The 24,560-nt window shown below is 27.3% G+C and overlaps 2 protein-coding genes across 8 annotated transcripts; one reads left to right on the forward strand and one right to left on the reverse strand.

Annotated features, from left to right (window-relative positions):
- The first annotated feature begins 6,745 nt into the window (after window positions 1-6,745).
- Window positions 6,746-10,329, forward strand: LOC132949402 (protein lethal(2)essential for life). 3 transcript variants are annotated; one of them, XM_061020275.1, is made up of 3 exons: window positions 6,746-6,864; window positions 7,335-7,803; window positions 10,094-10,329. In XM_061020275.1, exons 2-3 carry the CDS (start codon window positions 7,339-7,341, stop codon window positions 10,220-10,222), a joined length of 594 nt encoding a protein of 197 aa, XP_060876258.1. In that variant the 5' UTR covers window positions 6,746-6,864; window positions 7,335-7,338; the 3' UTR covers window positions 10,223-10,329. The 3 variants fall into 3 exon arrangements, with proteins under 3 accessions (XP_060876258.1, XP_060876257.1, XP_060876256.1); XM_061020274.1 differs by having other exon boundaries at window positions 6,756-6,907; XM_061020273.1 differs by having other exon boundaries at window positions 6,765-6,910.
- A 63-nt stretch (window positions 10,330-10,392) lies between these two features.
- On the reverse strand, window positions 10,393-24,469 carry LOC132949399 (uncharacterized). 5 transcript variants are annotated; one of them, XM_061020269.1, is made up of 15 exons: window positions 23,521-24,469; window positions 19,702-19,759; window positions 18,674-18,777; window positions 17,921-18,115; window positions 16,425-16,577; window positions 16,167-16,361; window positions 15,868-16,096; window positions 15,527-15,803; window positions 15,149-15,175; window positions 13,257-13,450; window positions 11,690-11,797; window positions 11,485-11,617; window positions 10,858-11,094; window positions 10,617-10,781; window positions 10,393-10,538 (listed from the first exon to the last, which is right to left on the reverse strand). In XM_061020269.1, exons 1-15 carry the CDS (start codon window positions 23,526-23,528, stop codon window positions 10,393-10,395), a joined length of 2,229 nt encoding a protein of 742 aa, XP_060876252.1. In that variant the 5' UTR covers window positions 23,529-24,469. The 5 variants fall into 5 exon arrangements, with proteins under 5 accessions (XP_060876252.1, XP_060876253.1, XP_060876250.1 ...); XM_061020270.1 differs by lacking the exon at window positions 15,149-15,175; XM_061020267.1 differs by having other exon boundaries at window positions 10,393-10,781.
- Between the last annotated feature and the right edge of the window lie 91 nt (window positions 24,470-24,560).

Raw genomic sequence — 24,560 nt, forward strand, 5'->3', positions numbered from 1 at the left:
CTCCGGTTGCAGAACCTAAAAAATTAAAAGAAGATTTCTCATAAGGATTCTATACTGTCGGTAACCAAAAATCGAAAAATATATATTTTATAATATATTCTTATTTCTTTGTCTATAGTGTAACCTTTTGAGTATAGTAAAAGTGCTCCGATTTTTTTCTATAAACTAATGTCATTACATTTTATTTTTTGACTCAAAAGCTTGAAAAATTATTACTGCAAGTATCCTCATAAGCTGTTATAATACCAGTTTAAAAATATTAAAAATACTTTCAGATTCTGAGCGGATCGATGAATTTATTGATTTTACAATGATGAGTGTTTTTTAGTTTTTTTTGTGTTTGTCAACACCTCTTGGGGCAGTAAAAATGCTTCGATTTTAAACTTCGCAGTATCTTGTTTGATGGGAAAATACATTTAATTGGAACATTGGAAGATCAAAATTAAAAATTCCCAATAGTTTTCAAAAGTGCAGGGAAAAACAAAAAAATAATGAAGGGAATTTTTACGCAAAATTAAGCTGTTTGCGAACATTTTCAGTTTCCAATTTGTTTAGCCTTTTTGTCTATATAGATTTCAATACAATTTTATTCGTTTGGTCAAAAAGCTTGAAAATTGAATACAAGACTTCTAATATATTGTTGTAATGGCAGTTAAAAATATTAAAAATACACAGTCAAATTATTTTGAGTTAAAAATTCATAAAAATGTTTCTTTTTAAATGTAATACATCATTCTTTATAAGTTTGTCTACCTTTATCGAAAAAATGGCCAAACGAAAGTCACATTAAACTTTTATGAGCGTTTGAAGTTAAAATTTTTACAACATTGGATATTCACTCGATTTTTCAAGTAACGATTTTCTTATTTTGTTGTAATTTAATTTTCAAAAACGAATAACTGAAGACACTTGAATTTATATCTCGTGGTTATTTTATCAATTCCTATAGTTGATAGAATTTTCAAAATATTTTTAGTTTTGAACTGTTTATACATATTTTCAGTTTCAAATTTTTTTTTTCTATAAATGTCAATAAAATTGTATTTGTTAGGTCAAACAGCGAAAAAAATTAATACAAGGCTTCTAATATATTGGTACAATAGTAGTTGAAAAATATTTTAGTTATTTTGTTGTGATTTAAAAATATTATCCGATGAAACTTTTAAAGTATATTGCCTATATTTTATTTTATACACGCATAACATTTTCAAATGGAATTTTCTTTGAAAAAATTAGTACAACCTACTTTATTACTAATGTTTAATAGTAAAATAAACTACGCTGGATATTCAATAGTAATAATATTTGATAATCATGGTTAAATATTTATTTAGCTAGCCATGGTAATAATAACATAAAATATATTTAGTTATATCGTTATTATCATTACACAGTGCACTATAGTGTAATTATTACACCACAAAACCACATAACAAATTATCGTCGTAACACTATTAAATATGTTATTCATAGAACATAATAAATATCTGTAACATGTAGGTACTTTGGTATAATCTAAAATACGTACCTTGTACCTACATTACTAATAATAATCATATTATAAATTGTAATTAATATGACAAAATGTCTATTAACAAAAACACATATTTTTGTACCCATGTACCTTTCAAAATATACAACACAAATTGGAAATCGAACAAAAATAGTACGAAAGGTCAATGATATAAATGGGACCTAATTTCGAAACTACAGTCAGTCTGTTCTTAGCAGTCCAATACCTATACTCCAGTCTTCCCTCAACAGCATACTCTATTCAAAGACAGTTACAATAACTAAGGCACTAAGCTTTAACTTTGATACGTTGACCATTTTTACTTTTGCGAGATATCTAATTAAAACTGTAGTATATTAGTATATATAGGTTTAAACAAAGGTGTTTTGAAGTCACTAACTCACCTCAAGAGAAATCACTTCCTCTGGCCCGCTGTACACAGGTGAGAAATTATATTATTATATTTATCCAAAGTAAATAATAAACTGTTAATAAATTAAATCGTCTAATGAAAAGGGCTGTACGGTAAGTCTAAGTAACTAACAAAATAACCGGTTTCAGGTTTGTATACATCTGTATTCACTGTCTATTAGTAATTTTATTTTAATTATATAAACTCAATAATACAGCTACAAGACCTTTAAAAGTTATTAGAACTGAGTTTACTATAAATAGTGACATATAGGTAGGTACCAAATATTAGGTAAGCACAATGATGTCCCATCTGTAGTAACCAAAGTTATTTTGTACACTTGAAATCATATTAAAGCCGAAAAGGTATCAATGTATTCAGTGGCGTAAACTGAGGGTCGCACGGGGTCGCAAGAGTATCTTTTTGCGACTCTAAAATATCACGATTTCAGTTTTCAAAAAATTGAAATATCAATATAATATTAAATTAACAAATTTATATTTTGAGAACCAATGTTTAACTTTGTTTTGAAGCACTGGAATTATTATAATATTGTATCCTTTCCACATTTCTTTATAGTTTTGTCATTAACCATTTTCTAATATTATTATACCAATATGTATATTTATATTTTATTGTGTTCGGCCGACTCGAGTCTCAATGGCAGCTGATAGTAAAAACGTGTCATAGTTTAAAATTATTATTTATTTGTTTTATACATGCATTTATTTTTGACACTTGTATTATTTTATTTCTTATCCGCGAACGATTCAAAATTAAAAGTGTTTCGACAACTTGCTAAAATGGATAAATTTATTGTAAAAATATCGAAAAAGTCGAAAGTAAGTGTCTATTTTTTCTTTAAATTCGTATAATTGTTTAGTACATATACCTATTTAGTATTTAGTATGCATTAAGTTTAAAGTAGCCCTTAAAATATATTACTGATTTATATTATATTAAAACTACAATTTTGACAAATAAAAAAATATATATTTGATCTGTAAGTTAATTTTTAAATTAATTATTAAGATAATATTATATTATTGAGCAAATTAAATTTATTTTGGTATATATTTTTTGTATTATTTCGGTACTAATTGTTGTACCTGCTTAAGAAAAAATACTAATACAAATGCTCAGAAAAATGTTAGCTTATCTGAAGAAAACCTCCATTCCCCAGGAAAAAAAATCAAAAATGGTACCTAAATCTAGTGAATAATTAATTTCCTATCATATATTTAGTATTCGTATACAATTTATTGAAATTATATTTGTAATAATTTAATATCATTAAATATTTAAGGATATTTTTTTAAATACCTACTTCTACCAATTCAAAGTGAAAATTCTTTAACTAGTTAACTACTACGTAAAATAAATAATAGTAAATGTTTTGGTTAATTTGTGTAGTATAAAAGTGATAAATATGTATTTAAACATACAAATTCAAATACAAATATAAACAGTACATATTATAAAAATCTAAATAGCAGCTGTTATTTAAAATATTAATTTTATGAAATAAAATAATTGTTGTATTTTATGTATTCATATATTCTTTAAGAAAATTATACATATTTTATTGACGGTAGTCAGTAAGTAATTATTACCCTACTAATTATAGTGCATATTCATAATATATACCAAATACCAATAGATACAATATGACAATATGTGTTTAAGCTTTTAGGGTTATAATAGTTTTGTTGAGCTTATGTACTTGTAATATTAAATATAGAATAAAAGAAAACATTTTTGGGGAGGTGTGATGGGCTAAGCCCTCCCAAAAGTCTGTCCAACCTAGAAACTTATTGCAACCCAACAATTTAGACCAATTTACGCCACTGAATGTATTATACCTAGTATAGTACATGACAAATTTAATTTGTCATGGTATAGTATACTAACAATCAAATTCTGACATACGTAATAATACAAAATCCTAATATAAATAATCACCTAATCAGGCCATGGGAAGTGAAGTGACAAAGAAAGGCTATTTACTTTATATCAATAAACTAATAATAGAAAGACTCATTATTATAGGGTATAACGAAATACGAATAATATACACTAAATATAATTTAAAGGTAAATAAGGAAACTCAATGGGTAATTGTTTCCAGAATAGTGCGAATAACAAAATCGAAGAATTGGCGACTTGATATTATTGTAGTAATATAGTGATATTATGGCGGATGTATTATATATATATATAATAGAACATTATATTATATAATAATATGGATATCTATATAATATATGTATATTATATTATTATATAGTCACAATAGTCAATAGATAGGGAAATGTCGCAAGTACGGTATGAACGTGGGCTGTCAACAAGTCCGATAGGATTTAGGTCGGTGACCACATCCGTGATGCAGAATCGTTATACGCGAACATTAGTAAAATTATCGATATGTAGGGAGAACGGGGAATCCGCCGGGGATAGGACTATAAGAGGGTCGAGGGACCCCGGGACAACCTGTAGACAAACGTGATTTACCATTGTACATGCTAGCTGCTAGCACCTTCACGCCAGACAGTTCAACAAATTGTAATTTAACACAACTTTAACTATCAAACGAGTCTACATTTTATTAAACAACCTGAAGATCTACCTCACATTCACGGTCTTGCTACCTGCACCACAATAATCAATAGACTATAACCCAATAGTCAGATTTGAGATTATTACACATCTGTGCGAAAGGCGATTTATGACAAGAAGAGAAAACAATACACAATTTACCCTACTTCTTAAAATGAAGCTATATCCCAATTAAAGAATATGCAAAATATTTGTGATTTATGTTTATTTAAACAAACCGAATTTTTCGGAGATGGTACTTATGAATTTTCACCAACAGTTTGTTTACAGTCATATACATTACACACATACGTACACGGATTTTATGCAAATTTTTTCACAAAAATACGCTCTATATGGAGGAATAATGATCCTGTTCTAAAGAATTGTCAGACATCCCAATTTGATAATTTTTTTTACCTAATAGAGGGTAATTTTCTACACTCCACATTAAACTCCGTTTTTCAATATTTTAATTTCAAACTTTATTAGGTATGCCATTTTCAAAAATAATATAATTTTAAACTTTTTTTACAAATTATGCTATACCATTATTTAAAATAAAATAAAAAATCGAATTCCTATCAATGCGGTTTGTAGGAAAAATTCTTCTTCCTGATAAAAAAAATAGTTATCAAAATCCGGCGTTTCTACAGACTACAATTAAGGCCTGAAAATTATTCTTGAAGTTTTTTTTTCGATAAAATACATCTATCAACCCCCCCCCCCCCCCTCCACATAAATATCGGGCAGTAGATAATTTGAAAATATTATAATTAAGGTGGCAACTAAAATATAAAATATTATTTTCAAATGTTATATAAAATTGCGGAAAATTTGAAAAACCAGCACCGGGCCTTAAAATGGCTGAGATACGATTGAGCATAAATCACCTTTTTTGCTACACGATTGAGCAAAATTGTCGGCGTTTTAAAGGAAATCAGAATACAAAAGAAAACCTACACTATTGAGCATAAAAAACTCTGCAACGTTGCCATTTTCCATTTTAAACTATATTATATAAAAAGATTTATTTAAATAATTATAAGTTATAACATATCAAACAAATAACATGATTTCATATTTTCATAGTCAATAATATAGTCGCATTTCATAAATCTGTTTGATAATAATAATAATAATAATAATAATAGTTATGAAAATAATAAAATCCAAATATGGTTTTATTAAAAAAAAATACTGCATTATGGTTTATAAGTCAAGAACACTATAGAGTATGGGTGATCGAACACTGATATTATTATTTCTATAATAATTTTGGAATTGTATTAATTTTTAAATAAATTAAAATTTTTTCATTTTTATTGCTTCGGAACTAATTTATTAATCGATAACATCGACAATGTTCCTAACCTCAGCTCACGGCTCACGTCTGGTATCATAATAATTGGTGTAGGTTATAAATACGTGAAAATAATAAATTACAAAATTTCAGCCACGTGAATGTGGCAACGTCGCATAAAATATTCTATGCTCAATCGTGTTGCTAAAAACGTATATGCCCAATCGTTTTATGCTCAATCGTGCTTTACCGCTTAAAATAATGTTAAGCGGTTACCTAAATCCTGATCGACGATATTAATAGTTAAGCTATTGATTAAAAATATTCTATTTACCTAATACCTACATTTTTAGGCTATTCTCATCTTCAATTGTCAAGAACCAGCCCTGAAGGCTCCTATTAAAATTAAAGTTGGCATAAATGCTGAAATGCCTATAATTTGTCATTTCCCCGATCCCTCGAAATAATTACGCCATTGAATTACGACCCTGGAACTCTGTAATACATTTAATTAAACACAAAATTTCTTTTAAATATTGAGTTATTACTTATTTCTATAATTTCTTAATTGAAAACGATAATATTCGACAATGTTAGATGTCTTATTATCATAATATGCAGTTGGCCCACTTTTATTTGAGATATTTGGCAAAAATAGCCAAAGTATGTACATATAGGATATAGGTATATAATATATACACCATACAATTATACAAATGTACGATTTAGGGCTGGCATCCACAATATTTGTAGCTATATGACTCACGAATTGGTATAAGAACTAAGAATAATAAATAAACAAAGTAATATTTTTGGAATCCTCCCACACTAAATATATATCTCAGTCAACGAGGAAGGTCAACTAACAACCACTAATTTTAAATGTACAAAAATAAACTAAAAACGATTGGTGAGTAATAATTACCCACATACATATGGAAACGGAGCACTAGCGTATAAATACGACGAAAAACGTACTTTTCACAACAGTTCGTTTTAAAAAATCACAAAAGTTACGTCTTTATTTTTCAGTAGATATAGGTACGTTACATATATATATATATCAGAAACCAATTATTTTGTTGTAGTAAGTATTTTTTTAACGTTACATAGGATTGTTTACAGGTATACCTACATACGTTGAATGTATAACACACAATTATTTATCAATGTACATTAATATTATATATTCATATACCTAGGTGGCTACTGGCTATAGGTAGTATAGGTATCATGTATTTATGTATAGTATTAGCATCAACCATTTACTTGTATTGGCTTCACTTATTTACCAAGTGAATTTGTGTTTTTATGTATTTGTGTAGTTTGAGTTGGGTATTTATAATTCTACTGGAGTAGGTACCTAAATTAAAAAAAAAAAAAAAACACTAGAGTATGTTAGTGTGCCTAGCCATGTAAATCAGTTAAAACCACCATAATATCGTCCTTACTATTGTATTAAACGTGTCATTTTGTATTTTCAAATGTTTTATAACTCATTAAATTCGCAGAAATATGTCTTTGGTGCCATTGTTCTTCCGAGACTGGTGGGAAGATTTCGAACGCGAGCGGTTACCCAGACGATTATTGGACCAACACTTTGGTCTGGGATTGCATAGAGATGATCTGTCCAATCTGACGTCTGCTCTGTCTTCGCCTTCTCTGAGATCGGCCACATACTATAGACCATGGCAAGGAGTACTCAACAGGCAAAATAGTGGTACGTCCAACCTTAAGTTTGATGAAAAACAAGTGCAAGTTATATTGGACGTCCAACAATTTGGACCCGGTGAGATTACCGTCAAAACGTCAGAAGGAGCAATAATTGTAGAAGGAAAACACGAAGAAAAACAAGACGAGCATGGTTTTATATCCAGACAATTTAAAAGGAGATATTTATTACCTAAAGATGTGGATATAGAACAGATCGTTTCAAGCTTGTCTTCAGATGGAATACTTACAGTTAGCGTCCCTAAAAAGGTAAACATTTTTAACTAACCTAACTTTATACCCATATTAGGATATAGCGAGCTAATAACGTGGATTTGATATTTAAACAATCGTGTATTTAATATCGTAAAAACCGACTAGAGCTAACATAATATAATATTGTTGCCGAAAGTTTGAATATCATTTATGTGGTCAATCCACTTGCTAATGTTAAGGCTAACAGCACAAAATCGGTTATGCTGAACGCAAATTTGCAATGTTGTACATTTGTAAGACAGAGACAACATATTATGCGGGTGTAGCGTCCTCTTAAACGATAAACTGTTTATATACCTACGACCTAAAAATCCTGATATCTTTGCTATGTTTGCTATGTAATAATTGCATTTTTTTCTAATTTAACTTTCCTCTGTTATTATGTATTTATAAACATATGTCATTTCCTTAGTTTAGGTTCGATTAACGTACTTAGGTAATCAGCGTAGCGTTCATATTCCAGCCAGAACTATATAAATGCACAATATAATAAATAAATCTATGGTCCCAATAATTAATTATAATATATTTTACTTTTTTCACGTGCGACCTCAATTATTAGTATATTTTTTGTTTCCCAATCATAAATCGGTTTATTTTAATTTTATATCGGAAGTCGGGTTAGTCTTAATTAGTATAATATATTTTTCTTCATTTATAGGTATGGGACTCAATGAGGTATAGGTTACCATAGAAGTGGGTTACTTGGGGCAGTTTTAAATTTTGATATTATATTATCAGTAAATAATAATCGTAGGTATAGGGGCCATATTCATATCAAAATCCGCATCTATAGTCGTCGATATTTTAATTTAAATTTGTATACATAATTCTTGATTTTGTATGCATATTTATTTTTGTGGCTGACCTACATTACCATTGATTGGGGCCGCTATTTAATATCGCGGAAAAACTCGTTTTGAGCATTTTGTGCCTATTTTGGGGCAAAACACATGAAGTAAAATGTTTTCTTTACAACATTTTACATAGGAATTTGTCATTAAATGAATACAAATAAAAATGTAATCTAGCTTTTTGATTCAGCAAAAACAATATAAAAATATAATTTTTATAGAGGATAAAATAAAAAAAAATTCAAATTTCAAATACCTGTAAATAGCTTAATAACATTGAAATTATTTTTAAAATTTTATTATGTATATAAAATGATAATATAAATATTTAGGGGCAATTTTCAAGTATCTACAGTTTTCGTTTTTGAGTTAAGGTAAAAAGAAACAAAATCAATATTGTCAAAAACTGGTTTTGCGCATAAAATCCCGTTTTTCTTAATTATTTTTTGACGCTTTTGAAAACTACTGGGAATTTTTCATATGATTATAATAAATTATATTTATTCCACCATAAAAGATACTGAAGTGGATAATTAAAGCAATATTTCAATATTTAAACTACTTGACATGTAAGGACATGTAATACAATATACATAAGAACACAAAAAATAAAAATAAAAACACATCATTGAAAAATCAATACATTCATCGTTCCACTCAAGATCTAAAAAGGGTAAAATTGAAAAAAACATACCACTAAAATTGTGTGTACCTATTTGAAAAGGAAACGCATTCTGGTTCAGAAAATTTTCCATTTCAAACATTGCTCAAAATACAATTTGGTTTCATCCTATTGTAATAAATATTAATAACTAGTTGATACCGCACAATATGTTGCCCATAAAAATTGTGATAGTTCAAATCTTTTTGGGTGTAACTCCTCGCTGCAGTAAGTGCAACTGATATGCCCAATTAACCAATGGCAACCTATAATTTCTACTAATTATTTCTCCTATGACCAATAGCAAACATTTCTAAACAAAAATTTCCATCCCCTATTTGAATATCTTCCCGGGTTGGACCTACCGTGAATCTAAATCATCTCGGGAACCACTCAAACACACACAAAAAATTTCATCAAAATCGGTCCAGCCGGTTAGGAATGCAAAAAGGACAAACATTCAGTTTTATATATATATATAGACTATTCCAATGGTCTGTCCCATTTCTTACAATGATACATGAAGTATCCTACTTATGAGTAAAAAATAATTTAAGGATTTTATAGAATTTAATATGCTTGAGACATATCCACCCTAACAAGTATAAAAGAAATATTAATATAAGAATTACCATATTATTACAAAAACCTATAGTAATTTAAATGTCCAAACAAAATTTTGGTTTAACTCAATAGGTTTTGAAACTAGTTTAGAAACTTAAATAATAACTGTTCTAAAAAGTTTAATCTGTGTATTATTTTTTTATAGGAAACCCAAGTAACAGGTGAACGCAGTGTACCAATTATTCAAACAGGAATACCAGCAGTAAAAGCAGCTGAAGCAGTGAAAAATGACGAAACTCCCATAGTTACTGAGATTAAAGTTGAACATCAATAACTTTGTTCTTTTATATTTTACTTATATATTATACTAATAATGGATTTTGAATAATGTTTTATTTATAAAATGTAACTTATGATAAATACAATTTTTTTTATTGTTCATGTTGTTTACATAATTTAATTATTTTTAAATTATAATAATTTGAATGACTAATATTTAACAAGTCATTGAAGAATCTCTTCGATGAATGGACAATTGAATGTATAATGATTTTTACCACCTAAGCTTTTCACAATAGTTATTTCACAATCGGTATTTTCATATTTTTCCAATAATTCTATTTTTTTTTCATTTATCTCAATAGAATTATCTAAAAAACAAACATAATATTTTGAAATTAAATTAATTGCACTTATATAGCTTTGAAAATTAACAATATAGTGTTTACTTAAAATACACAGAGCAACATGAGTTGGATGAAATAGTAATTCTTCTGGAAGTTTTTTTATATTTCTAGAACTCAAAAATGCAATGTTTCCCAAATCTACAGAATGTACTTTAACCAATTCACCAGGTTTCATTTGATCACATATTACCCTGTACCACATACCATCTATAATTATATAAATAAATATATAAATTGTATTAATATATTTCATATACAGTGCATACACTAAAGTAATAAATACCTGGAAATTGGCCAAGGCATACTTCATCAATATGTGGCAAATAAGGATTTAAACTTAAGCTACAATACTCTTTAATCATGTCAGATAAAAGTGAGAAAGACTTTCCAAAAAATTTATCTCTCATATAAAATACTCCATCATGAAACACAACAAACTTCATGGTCACAACTGATTTTTCAACTAATTCAATCCTTGACAAATCCATGTACTTGGTAAATGTTGCAATATCATCTATACCTATTTTACATTTAAAATAATAGCAATTAAAAATAACAATACACATATAGAATTGGAATAATTTTTAAGTTTAATAAAATAAAATGTAAAAATTTATGTTACTGGCATGTAAAATTAACAAATTAACAAAAATTAATCTGTCTATACAATTTTTCTTTTTTTCAACCCCCAACAGTGTACGAGCTGATATCTAAAGCCAACATAGCTAAATTTATTTACAATTGAAAACACTAGGATTTAATGCCCATATACATATCAATTTATGTGACGTATAAATTGATTATGCATACAGATATAAGTTTTACAATCTGCATATTCAAACATATTTAACCCAGTATTTCATAAAACTTAACTTATAAAAAAAAAATTATTATAAAAATATATACATACTATCTATGGTAGCATTATCTTTCAGCCACAAAGGTTCGACTAGACTATTCAATATAGAATTCAAGTTTTCTTTTACAAGTGTAATATTTAAATCTACATATTTCCATCCTTCTGCTTTTGCTTCATCAAAATGCTAATAAAATAATATTTCTTTAACTAAAATTATTACTGTACATTTGTCTTATTTTGAAGTTAATAAACTTACCACAGATAGGCGAACACCAATAACATGCACAACTAAATATTTAGCATCAAACTGGATAGGATATGGTAAAGCATTTTGCAGTCCTACTTTTAAAAAACTTACAGGCATCTATAACAAACAAAAATTACTTAACAATAATTATGCATATTGAAAATTACGTTACAAAATGTCTGTAGTATACATTTCTAAAAATCCCTAATACATACGTTATAGCCTTATTAAAGTAGTTTTAAATTATCAAACAGAGGAAACAAAATCAAAATCATTTAACTTTTGAAGGGAGGTGACAGTGGGACACAGTGATAAATATTGTTACTGTTTCATCTCCCTTAAGGACAATATGTGCAATAATGCTATTAAAAAAATAAAAGTGGAAGAAAAAAATCCTAATTATGTCTGTTATCATTCAGAACAAAATAAATGCTGTAGCAATTTATTTTATTTTTGATATCTTGGTATAAATTAAGACAATTTATTATTGATGTGCATTGAGCATAAATTAAATTGAATTATATCAGTAATGTATTTAAAACAGAAACTTAACATATAAAAAAAAAAAAAAGGTGGGTAAGTGGATGTCGCTCTGCTGTACAGTATGTTACAAGTGGGTCACTGTAATGGATGGTGTTAAATTTGAATTCAATGATATAATATCATTGTATAAGAGAAACAATTCTGAGCAAAAACAGTCAGTCAGCCTATAATATTACCAGGTATATTTGATGATATTATTGTGAATAAAGTAATTTATAAATAACCTATTTATGTGGAGCCTTGTTTTCAATTTTCAATCCTTAGCTATAAAAGTTCAACATTTTATAAGCTTTTAACTACAAAATAATTATAAAATTATAAATTTTGTCAAAATTTTAACTTAAAATGCTTATAAAAATTTAATTTGACTTTCTTGTAGACATTTTTTTTTTGATAAAAGTAGACAAACTTATGGACAATCTGTATTACATTTTCAAATCTTAGATTTAAAAAGAAAAATTTTTATGAATTCTCAACTCAAAATAATTTGCTAATTTTCTTGATTTTTCGGTATTTTGTCAAGATTTGAACTTTAAATGCTTATAAATAAAAACTGTGACTAAGAATTTTTAATTTTTTTCATCTGCCTTTGAAACAATAACCTAGGAGCCTTCTATTAAATTTTCAAGCTTTTTATAGAAAAAAAAAACTAAAAAAAGGAAACTGAAAATGTCCGTAAACAGCTCAAAATAAGTCAAAATATTTGGAAAATGTTATAGTGTATAGAAAATGCTTATATAAACATTCAGTCAAAATTTCATGTACCTATGATCATTTGTTTTATAGTTTTACCAAAAACCAAAATCGATTTTCTCGAAAACAGATTTTGTGAAAAAATTCCCGTTTTTCCTTAATTTCACTTTTGTTTTTCACGTTGCTTTTGAAAACTACTGAGAAATTTTTACTTTTGACCCCCCCCCCCTCCCAAAGTACCAACTAGATTCACTTTCCTATCAGAAAAGTTACTGTTGAAGAAAATCCAAGTACTTTTACTATAATATTATAATATTAAATAATTTTTAAAAATACATACACTTTTATACTCAAACGGTAATTCTATCATTTCAGATGAGTTGATATTTTCTTTAAAAGGATCATCCATGTGCTTCACAGAATAAATCTTATCCCCAAAGAATTTATGAATTCTACCTCTGGCATAGTTATTGGTTAAGGTTGATTTAAATCCAACAATTTCACCATAAAGCGGTTCTCTATTTAAAGGCTGAGCTAAAAAAAAAATTTTGGTTTTTAAATACTTAAACATAAAAGAGTTAATATGTTATACAAACTATACATTTAAAGTTATTTTAAATTAGTAATAAATATATTTCTTTTAATTTGGAAAAAATGCAAAATAATATAATATGATTATTCCATGTTATGAGGATGTCAGCGCAATATTTATCATCCCTCAAACCCATGCCCAATGTAGATGTAACACATTTAAATAAACTCGTTTTTTTTTTTTTTTATGAATTTTGAGTTATCTTAGAATAAAATCACATAAAATAATGAGGTATTAAAGGAGAAAAATATTTTTGAAGGTTTGACATACTGGTTTTATTTTATTATTTGACTTAGTATACACAACATTCAAAATAAAAATAAAAATGTTGTTAATTTAATTAAATTTTAAATTGTTTTGGGACAATATTTAGACATATCACGGTCATACCCTTCAACATGTTTTGTACTAAGTGATTTTACTCAAAGATTATTAAAAAACAAAAATAAAAAAATTATTTTGAATGAATGTGTTTTGTTCATGTTGCGCCAGGCCGAGAGAGAAAACAAACACCGCACTAAAATAGTTTTAAATCAGGGGTCGCCAACTAGTCAAATCGTATTAAAATTTTTTATACTAATATCAGTTGATCAGATGTGTAATCTTAAACACACTTTTCCACTTTATATACAAAGTAAAATATTTATTAGCAAAGAAACAAATACAATTTTTCAATGGAGAAATGATAAAAGAAAAATATTATTATACAATTCATTATTATGCTGCATGCAGTGTTGAGTAGTAAGGTAACACAAATTACAAATTACTGTAACAAAATTACTTTTGCAGAAACGCTGTAGTAGTTTCATTTTATTTTATTTTAAACTAACACAATTGTAGCATGTTATTATTAAAATAAATCATGAATAAAGAATGTATGACAAAATCTAGCCATCTAGGGGCTAGGATATTCAAGAAAAATGAAAAATGACCTTAAGTTTTAGGTAATAATCAATAATATTATTAAAGATCCCAGAAATTAATACTTATACATTTTTTTTTTTTTTTCATTGAACTTTAAGCCTGGTAACTATGGCCATTAGCTCTGTTGTTGTTTTTTTAGTGGGGGGTTGGAGAGTTGGAAAGTTTTGTTAAAACACGTTTTTTAGATTTGGCAGAATTTCAAGTTGAACACTTGTAGGGATGGCAGCATCTCTCTCTGGACACCGCGACTTGCCCGAAGAAAAATGTCGCCCGTACCAGGTACGAACCGGCATTGGTACACATCGTAACTGACGCCTTAGTCCACTCGGCTACTCTGTCCCCCCTTATACATTTTGTTTATGTACTTATAACATTTAGTCATTATTCATTAACAATGTACCTACATCATAAAACTATAATGTATATCATTATATCATAATTTATTAATTATTACTGCCTACTTATAAGTCATTATGGCTAAGTAATATTATTTGTAATTTCTCACCTTTTTGAATGAAAAAAGTAACGTAACATAATAAAAATAATGTCTGGTAACGTGGATGTAATTTAAATAAATATTATTTATGAGTAACGTTATTTGATTAATTTTCAAAAGTTATTTACCAAACACTGGTTGCATATTTTAATAATAAAATAATATACTTAAATAAATAGTGGCGGATTACAAGATACTCAAAATTTTCAAAGAAACTCACTTGTTAGAAAAGGTTGGTGACCCCTGCCTTAAATAATGCAATGAAATTTTATTAAAATATTTTTGAAATTAAATTCACTTTTTCTGTAATGTGACTAAAAAATGTATATTAATAATTCTTTTGGCAACAATTGTATCAAATTGAAATAGTACAAAATGAGAAAATATTATTAAAATTTTAAAATAAATTGAGAAAAACATTTTTTCCAAAATTTAAATTTGATATACTTGTAATTTTTTTTTTTTTGTCAACTAGAGAATACTAAAGATAAAGTATAAAATATTTTCAAAATATTTAAAAATTGCCATGTACCATATTAATTAATTTGACATGGGATTATAGAATACACCCATAATCAAATATAAAAATAATAATTACGATTTTTATAGCAATAAGCTGCTAAATTGTTCCAGGATGAAAAAAGAAATTCAAAATGATGCTTTTCTTTTGATCTAATGAATACAGAGTTCATATCTTTTAACTTTAGTAATTCTACCGAGCTATTGTTCTTAAAATCAATATATGAAACACCAGATTCTTCAACAGTAGGCTGCCATTTTTTCAATTGCACTTTAATTTCTTTATTTTCATCAAACATAATCAAAACAATTCTTTCAGAACCTACACTGCGCACTTTGAATGTATAAGATGTATTCTAAAAAATAAAAAATAAATAAGAAGTTTCAAGGGATAAGAATTATAAATAATTATGATCTTACTTTTAATTGTGGAACATAGTCACCTTTGGTATATACTTTAAATGAATAAGCTGGTGACTTCGAATGTTTATTTGGTAGTACTCTAATTTTAGTTGTATTAATTACTCGACCATAATCACTCATAGCGATATTAACACTATTTCCAGCAACCAATGTTACATATCCACGACCATATAAATTAGTTGCACTATCAAATGCGCCCACTAACATTCCATATTTCAGATTATTTCTAAATTGTTTATTTCATTATGAATAATAATCAATACCTATTTGCAAGTTTCAACAATATAATCACTTACATATTTAGAAGATCAGAACATTCAATATCATTGCTAATAATCTTCAATTTATCTTGTATATTATCACCATCATTAAAAAATGTAGTCAAACCAGTAAACATGTTTGGACTTAACTTTTTTTCAATTTTAATTTCACCACCAGAACAATTTTCAAAACGATAATAAAAATCAAGATTATTAAGTTCAAATTCAGGCCTGCAATATAATCAGTAATATTATGTAAAAGTTTATGAACTATGTTACTTATGTTATAAATACTTTTTTAATTTTTCCCATTTTGTACTTAACGGCCTTCCAAAAAGATCATCATTTTCTAGATTATAATGTATAATTTTGTTATTTACTTTTGATTGTTTAGATTCCTCTATTAAACTTCTTCCAGAAACATTAGGCCCGATATAAATTGAAGTCCTACAAATAATACAAGCAATTATATTTATCTGCTGAAAGGTAAAAATATACAATATTTATTATTTGTTAAATTAAAGTAAGCATATTAAAACAAATTTAATAAATAAATAATGTGGCTTTTAATTGTCCTTAATAGCATAAATTGTCTCTTAAATTTTCAATTTCGTTCTCAGTCATCAATTGATATTTCGAAAAACTCCATACATTGAACTATACGCTTGGTCCCCTCTATAATTAGAAAAAATATTTATGATTCAATCCCTTCAATGATTTGAAATGTCTGTCGGTAGGAAACACTCTAAAATTCAAATTTTTTTTTGCCACAACCTTTATAATTTTAACTTTTTTACTATATTCTATAAACTCAAATAAAGTAAAAAAAAATTATAAAAAGTGATTGCGGCAGTTGAAGTTGATGAAAAAAAAAATATAAGATGTTGCACTACGTTTTTGAATTTAACTATACTCAAACTAAAGGACCATCTTACTAAATTGACATCTTACTCATAGTATCAGACAGAGAAAATGCAAGTACCCTGATTTGGAAAAATATCCTATAGCCTGGTTAACACAATGCAGGCAGAATAATGCAACTATGCAAGCAAAGTTGTTTACTACAAGCTTAGGTATCACTAAATTTCAAGCTAGTGAGTTGGTTGTAAACATTTAAAAAACTTCATGATTTGACAGGTTTCTTTAATAACATAATATAATAGTACATACATATGTAATAATAAATATATGTATAATAAATTTAATAATTAATACAATGTATGTATGTAATAACATTTTTCACCTATCTTTAATTCAAATTATTTTTATTCCTTTGATTATTCAAACATTCGGTAAATTTAAAACGTCGAAGGATCAAATTTTTAGCTTGGACCCCTGAATTTCGAATTATTGAGTAATGACTGTAGTACAGTTAAGGAAATTAACAACCAACAATCATTTACTTTCATAGTAAAATATACTCTATTATCTTCTTGACATTTTTTTGATCTTTTAAAGACAGGCTCCCAACACTCGTTTGCTTCCCAAATATTTAGATAATTTGTGGATGTTTGCATGTGGCCCTAGGAACGACAACTTCTACAATTATTTGTCGCTGGTAGTGTTTCATAAGTAACCAATATAATTGAATATACTCGCCAGTTGTCAGAATACTTTCTTTATAAATCATCCGTTAATTTAATTAATTGTGAACTTCAGAAGTATACAAGTTGTGGGAATTGGCTTAAGGAAGTGATCGATCATTAACACATTGAAAAAATAGATTAATAGATCGCAAATGGCTAAAGTTTTTTTTCTCACACAAAACTAATTTATTATTAAAAACTAACCCAAATTTTGTTTCATTTGTTCTATTTTCTTTAATAATTGTTTTTAGATTTTCGTCAGCATTATATTTTTCAACATCTTCTTCATTTCCTTTTTTAAATGTTAATGATTCCATCTTGTTTTTTGTTCGACCAGAAATACTCGCTTTTATGAAAGATGGAAGATCAAACTTTTCATTTAAAAATTTAAGTGCTACACTATAAAAATAATAATCAGTAATTAAAATTATTATTACAGTATACTCCATCTAGGTTGAGAAAATATCTTGGTGGCGACTAGTTTTTGGCAGATGGCAATCAGGACACACCTGTCTGTCCCACTCACGTCTACCATCTGTATGCTCGTTATTTATTGAAGTCACGCCTTCCATGCCTCTGCACACTAGTCGACAACCAAGTACAGTCTTAAGTAGTTAAGTCTTAACTACAATAGAATATGAAGCAAAACCACTTATTGCAGTACTCATGTTGTGTTCAAACTGAGTTAACTGAGTCAAATTAGTTAACATAGCCCTTATAAATATTACTTAAAAAGTGTTGATTTAAAATTTTTTTAATTATAATAAATTAATGCAAAATGTATTTTTAATACTGAAAATATTGAAAAAAGTTTATGCTGGAAATAAAATAAACATTTTCATAGTAATATTTGTATTAGGTTATCATGGCCAGGCCTGGTTAAATTGTAATAAATAATGATTATTTTTTAAAAAACATTAAGTGCAGGTTTTATTTAGAAATAGTAAAATTACTAACTCATTGTCTTCAAACTGAATAAATGCTTGATTTTCATCATTTCTTTTATGTAAAGTAATATTTTTAATTGAACCATATTGTTGGCATAAATTAATGAAGCCTTCCTGAAATTGCAATTAAGAGTAAGTCAATTTAATACGCAATAATTAGTTTGAGTTAAAATTAAAATTTATTTGTAACAGCGGCGGATCTAGGATTTGATTTTTTTATAGGAGGTGGTCATGTCGGAAAATCACGCACATAGTCTAAAGACCGGCAAGAGCCGGACCTCAAAAAGCCCGTTCCGTAGTGACATTGGACCGGGCTGGGCCTTTAAAATAAAATAAAAAATAATTATAATTTAAAATAATAAATAATGTTGGTACAAATAGATACGATCACAATTAACGTAATAATATCTTGATTAGTGGGTATAATAAAGCTATTTAAAGATAAAATAGAAAAGGTAATTTGGAATATTTATAAAAATACATTGCTTTTGACTGAAGAATACAAATTGCCAGTTGCTACAACAGTCTACTATTGCTAGTGCACCCATAGTGCTTTAAAAAAATGTCGGGCCAGGCCTGGGCTTTTTTCAGTGTTTTGCACCGAGCAGGCTTTAGAAAAAAATTGTTGGACCAGGCTATGTTTTTTATGAGCTTAGCATTTATTTTGGGCCAGGCCCGGGATTTTTTTCACAATACTTTTTGGACCGGATCGGGCCGGAGGATAAAATTGATGGATTGGACTCGGCCGAAAATGTACAACCTTTGCTAGTCTTTAGTACTTACTGGCATATACTCGAAAATATATGGTAACGAGAATTCAGAATATAACAATATTGGGTATACTAATATATTATTATATTATATTATACTGTAATAATAAAATAGTATATTATATTAAATTAAATTGTATAGTAGGTAGAAAACCTGTATTTTTTTTTTTTGATGTGGGAGGTATTTATTACTCACCCTTCCCCTAGAGCCGCCACTGGTTTGTAAATTATAATGATTATGATTTATTAATAATGCCTAATAACTGACCTTTACTAAAAGCTTTGATGAATCAACCATTAATATCTCAATATCATCAACACAATTCCTGAAAAAAAACCCAATAACTTAGTTAAAATAACTTTTAAATGATTAGAATCTAAATTATATATATTTAATATGCTTATATGTAATCCTCATGAATTAAAATATATTTTAATGTGTGGTAATGATATTCATACTAGGTTTACTTTATTTACTTAAATACCTACTTATATTAAAATCTGAGCAAAGCAAAGCGATGAGTGTATTGATTTAACAGATGTTTTTTTAAAAAAATGTTGTGTCTGTCATCACTATTTGGGGCAGTAGAAATGTTTCGATCTTCAACTTTAGTATCTTGTTTGATGGCAAAGTGAATCTAGTTGGCGCGTTGGGGAGACAAAAATTCCCAATAGTTTTCAAAAGCGCAGGGAAAAACAAGAGAAAAATTAAGGAAAATGGGAATTTTTACGCAAAATCGGTTTTGACATAATTGATTTTGGTTTATGATGTTACTAGAAAACAAATACCCGTTAGTCACTTTACATTTTTACTGAATGTTTATATTAACATTTAGCCATTTTTCTATACACCATTAACTTTTCAAAATATTTTGACTTGTTTTAAGCTGTTTGCAGACATTTTCAGTTTCCAATTTTTTTTAGGATTTTTGTCTATAAATTTCAATTAAATTGTATTTGTTTGGTCAAAAAGCTTGAAAATTTAATACAAGACTTCTAATATATTGTCGTAAATATTAAAAATACGGTCGAAATTTTTTTTTATAAGCATTTAAAGTTTGAATTTTGAGAAAATACGTAAAAATCACAAAAATGTGCAAATTATTTTGAGTTAAAAATTCATAAAATCGAAAAAATGGCTAAACGAAAGTCACATTAAACTTTTATGAGCGTTTGAAGTTCAAATTTTTACAACATTGGATATTCACTTGATTTTTCAAGTAGCGATTTTCTTATTTTGTTGTAATTAATTTTCAAAAACGAATAACTGTAGACACTTAAAATTTATATCTTGTGGTTATTTTATCAATTCCTATAGTTGATAAAATTTTCAAAATATTTTTAGTTTTGAACTGTTTATACATATTTTCAGTTTCAAATTTTTTTTTTTTCTATAAATGTCAATAAAATTGTATTTGTTAAGTCAAAAAGCGGAAAAAATTAATGCAAGGCTCCTATTATACAGGTACAATAGTAGTTGAAAAATATTTTAGTTATTTAAATTATAACATTAAAAATATTATCCGATGAAAATTCTTTAAATTACCTATGAAAATCCAATACGTAAAAATTGACTTGCTTTTTTTTGATGAAGATTGGTTAAATTGGGAGGAGTTATCTTTCAACATTTATAATAATAGCTTTGAAAAATAAACCATTTATGAATTGCTAAATGAAAATTTTTTGATATTTTGGTGAATTTTGTCAAAATTTTAACTTCAATTGCATATAAAAAAAAATCATGCCTATGTATATCTGATTTTTTTGAACTCACATTTATGAAATTTTTAAGGAATCTTGTATTAAATTTTCAAGCTTTTTTCCTAAGTGAAAGTGAAAAAGTTTTCATCGAGAATAGTTTAAAAAAAATTACAAATTTCTAAAAATTTCTCAAGACTATAACTAGCCCAAAAAGAGTCAAAGTATTATGAAAATGTTACTATTCATGTGAAATGCTAATATGAATGTTTGGTAAAAATTTCAATGGTTTACGGTTATTAATTTTTGAGTTATACAATAAAAATAAAATTGATTTCCTCAAAAATAGGTTTTGCATAAAAAATTCCCTTTTGTTTTGTTTTTCTTGATGCTTTCTAAAACTTTTTGGAATTTTCATAATTTGTACCAACTAGGTTTACTTTTCTACCAGAAAAGATGCTGATTTCAAAAATCAAAGAATACTTACTATCCAAAATGTTGCAGACAAACAGAAAAAAAAAACACATCATTGTAAAATCAATACATTTTTTTGCTCTGCTCAGAATCTAAAAGAAAAATAAAGGAAAAATGGGAATGTTATGTATGAAAATGTTAAGAAAAACAATATTTAAAAAAAAGTGATGTTATTTAACATATTCTACTTTAAAATTGATTATAATTATACGCACTATTTTGTAAACTGCCAACTATTTTAGATTCTGAGCGGAGCGAAAATTGTATGATTTTACAATGATGTGTTTTTTTAGTTTGATAATTTTTATTTTTTGTGTACACGATAAGTAGTCGACAAAATTGATTTTGGTTTTTGGTGTAATACATGAAATTTTGACCGAATGTTTATATTAGCGTTTTCTATACACGATACAATTTTCAAAATATTTTGATTTGATTTGAACTATTTACAGACACATTGACACATTCAGTTTCCAATATTTTTAGTTTTTTTAATACAACTTTAATTGTTATGCTTGAACATTTAATACAAGGTTCTACTATATTGTTACAATGTCATTTGAAAAATATTAAAAATCCTTAGTCACAGTTTTTTTTTATAAGCATTTAAAGTTCAAATCTTGACAAAATACGCAAAAAATCACAAAAAAATTATCTAATTATTTTAGTTGAGAATTCATAAATCATCATATTCATCAAATTAAATTTTTATGAGCGTTTGAAGTTCATATTTTTAAAGATTCAAAAATCACTCGAATTCACATGTAGCGATTTTGTTATTTTCTTATAACTTAAAAACAAATAAATACTTGAAATTTACACCGTATGTTTATTTTATCAATTCCTATAATTGACAAAATTTTAACATGTTTTGAGCATTGGCACAACTAGGGGGGGCCTAACAACCCCCTCCCCTGACTAAGATTTAGCCCCACCCCACAAATATCCCTTTTTGATTTAGATATAAGCCCACTATAAGTTATTTTAAATAAATAGTTTTGTTAGCCCTCCCAGAATTTTAACCCTAGTTGCGCCTATGGTTTTGAGCGGTTTACAAACATTTAAAGTTTTCATTTTTAAAAATTCTTTTTTTAGGTATAAATGTCAATAAAATTTTATTTGTTGGGTCATCTAAAACTTGTTTTTTTAAAATATTTTTATATTAGGTATCTTGCTTACTGTGTATTACCGTATAAATCTTTACAATGTAATTATATACCTAATGAGAACATTTACTGTGGTAATTGGTTAGGTTAAAATAATTTAAAGTAGTTTGAACCACGTTCTAAAATATACCAAACGCAATATCGTGTCTACCGCATTGCCTTCGTGATCTAATAATTACCAAATAATTAGTCCTCAGGGTATGTCGAAAACGATTTGTCAGTGAACTGAAATCCTATCTATATATTGTATATTTGTTCATTTTTCCCCTCAGGCGAAATCGGGTTATATAGCTAGTTATAAAATAATTATTGAAATGTAGTTTATAGCATAAATGACGGGTTCAGTTAAATTACAAGCAGATATGATAAAAAATATACAATAATTTTGAATGATACCAAAAGACAAGCGTATGTTTTTGATGTTTTTGTGAATCGACAAACTTTAAAATCAAATAATATACTTAAATATAACTAGGTATTATAGTGTAAGTATTGAGGGTATAGTAAATTATTACATACAATCATTAGGTAGATATTACTTATTATAAAGTAAAATACAAGTTAAGACTGCGTGTACTCTGTTTTTGTAAACAAATATTGTAATATTTTATTATACTGGCAATGTGTTACTTAGAATTAACCTGTACATATTTTATATGATCATCAACAAATAATGAATTCAGGCCGAAAGTGTATTTAATAATATATACTATTACAATAGAAATAACGATAATTAAATTCTGACTCACTCATTCATTTTTAATCGAGAAACACGTCATGCAATAGTATTAATATTTAATTTATTCTGTTCTACGCTGTCAAGTGTCAACCTTCGACTTTGAATTTTTAAATCTAAAACTCAATTTCAATCACGTGTCCAAAGAGCAGAGAATGAAATAAGTTCCGTTGTAAATTTGTAATTTGTATTTTTAAGGTATCACATAGTATCACAGAATATATGAAATTTTCATATAATCTGTGGTATCATGACGCATGACGGACACAACCAAGCCATGGTAGTCGGCATAGATAATAGAAGAATGGGACTTGCAAATATTTTTGATATCATCCAAAACGTCTTACGGAGGGCCGTAAAAAACTGGAAATTAGTTTTCAGGAAAATTGATATCAGAACGATATTTTCTACGAACCATATTTTTAACACTATTCAACAAAACTTTTATAGTTTTATTTAATGAAATTATTTTTTTGGAACAATAATACCATTGAATATTTTTATCAGCCTAACCAAAGACGTTCTATACGATCAAATGCAGTTATTACAGGGAATTACAATAAACTTGAAAAATAATTTGTAAAAATTGTGACGGGGCCCTTTTTAATTTTAGCTGCGGCGGGCGATGTGTAAGAACTAAGAAGTATGAAAGCATATTGTAGAATTGTAGTCGCGCACGCGAGAGAACGACCATTCACGCATTGTAATGGCGGTCGCGAGTGCCGCTTGTCTGATTGTTTCCCGTCATAGTTCACGTCCCCCCACTGCTCGGCGACGTGTATACAGCGGTTCACAAAAACACAATTGTAATTTCATTGAAACATGCAATGAATACCATACATTTACAGCCAAATACGGAAGAATATGCAAAATAAACATTTATAGCAATTCCAATTTAGAATGATTAGTCGAGATTATTAACAAAAATTTAAAGTTAAAAGGAAAAATATGCAAAAACATACAAATCCGGGCTCTACAAATAACTTAATATAAAAGCTAGAAATTGTATACTTACTTGGTAAATTTAAAGTATAAGGATAGCATTTAATTGTT

This window comes from Metopolophium dirhodum, chromosome 7 (genome assembly GCF_019925205.1).
Source record: "Metopolophium dirhodum isolate CAU chromosome 7, ASM1992520v1, whole genome shotgun sequence".
In the NCBI taxonomy this organism is placed as follows: Eukaryota; Metazoa; Arthropoda; class Insecta; order Hemiptera; family Aphididae; genus Metopolophium; species Metopolophium dirhodum.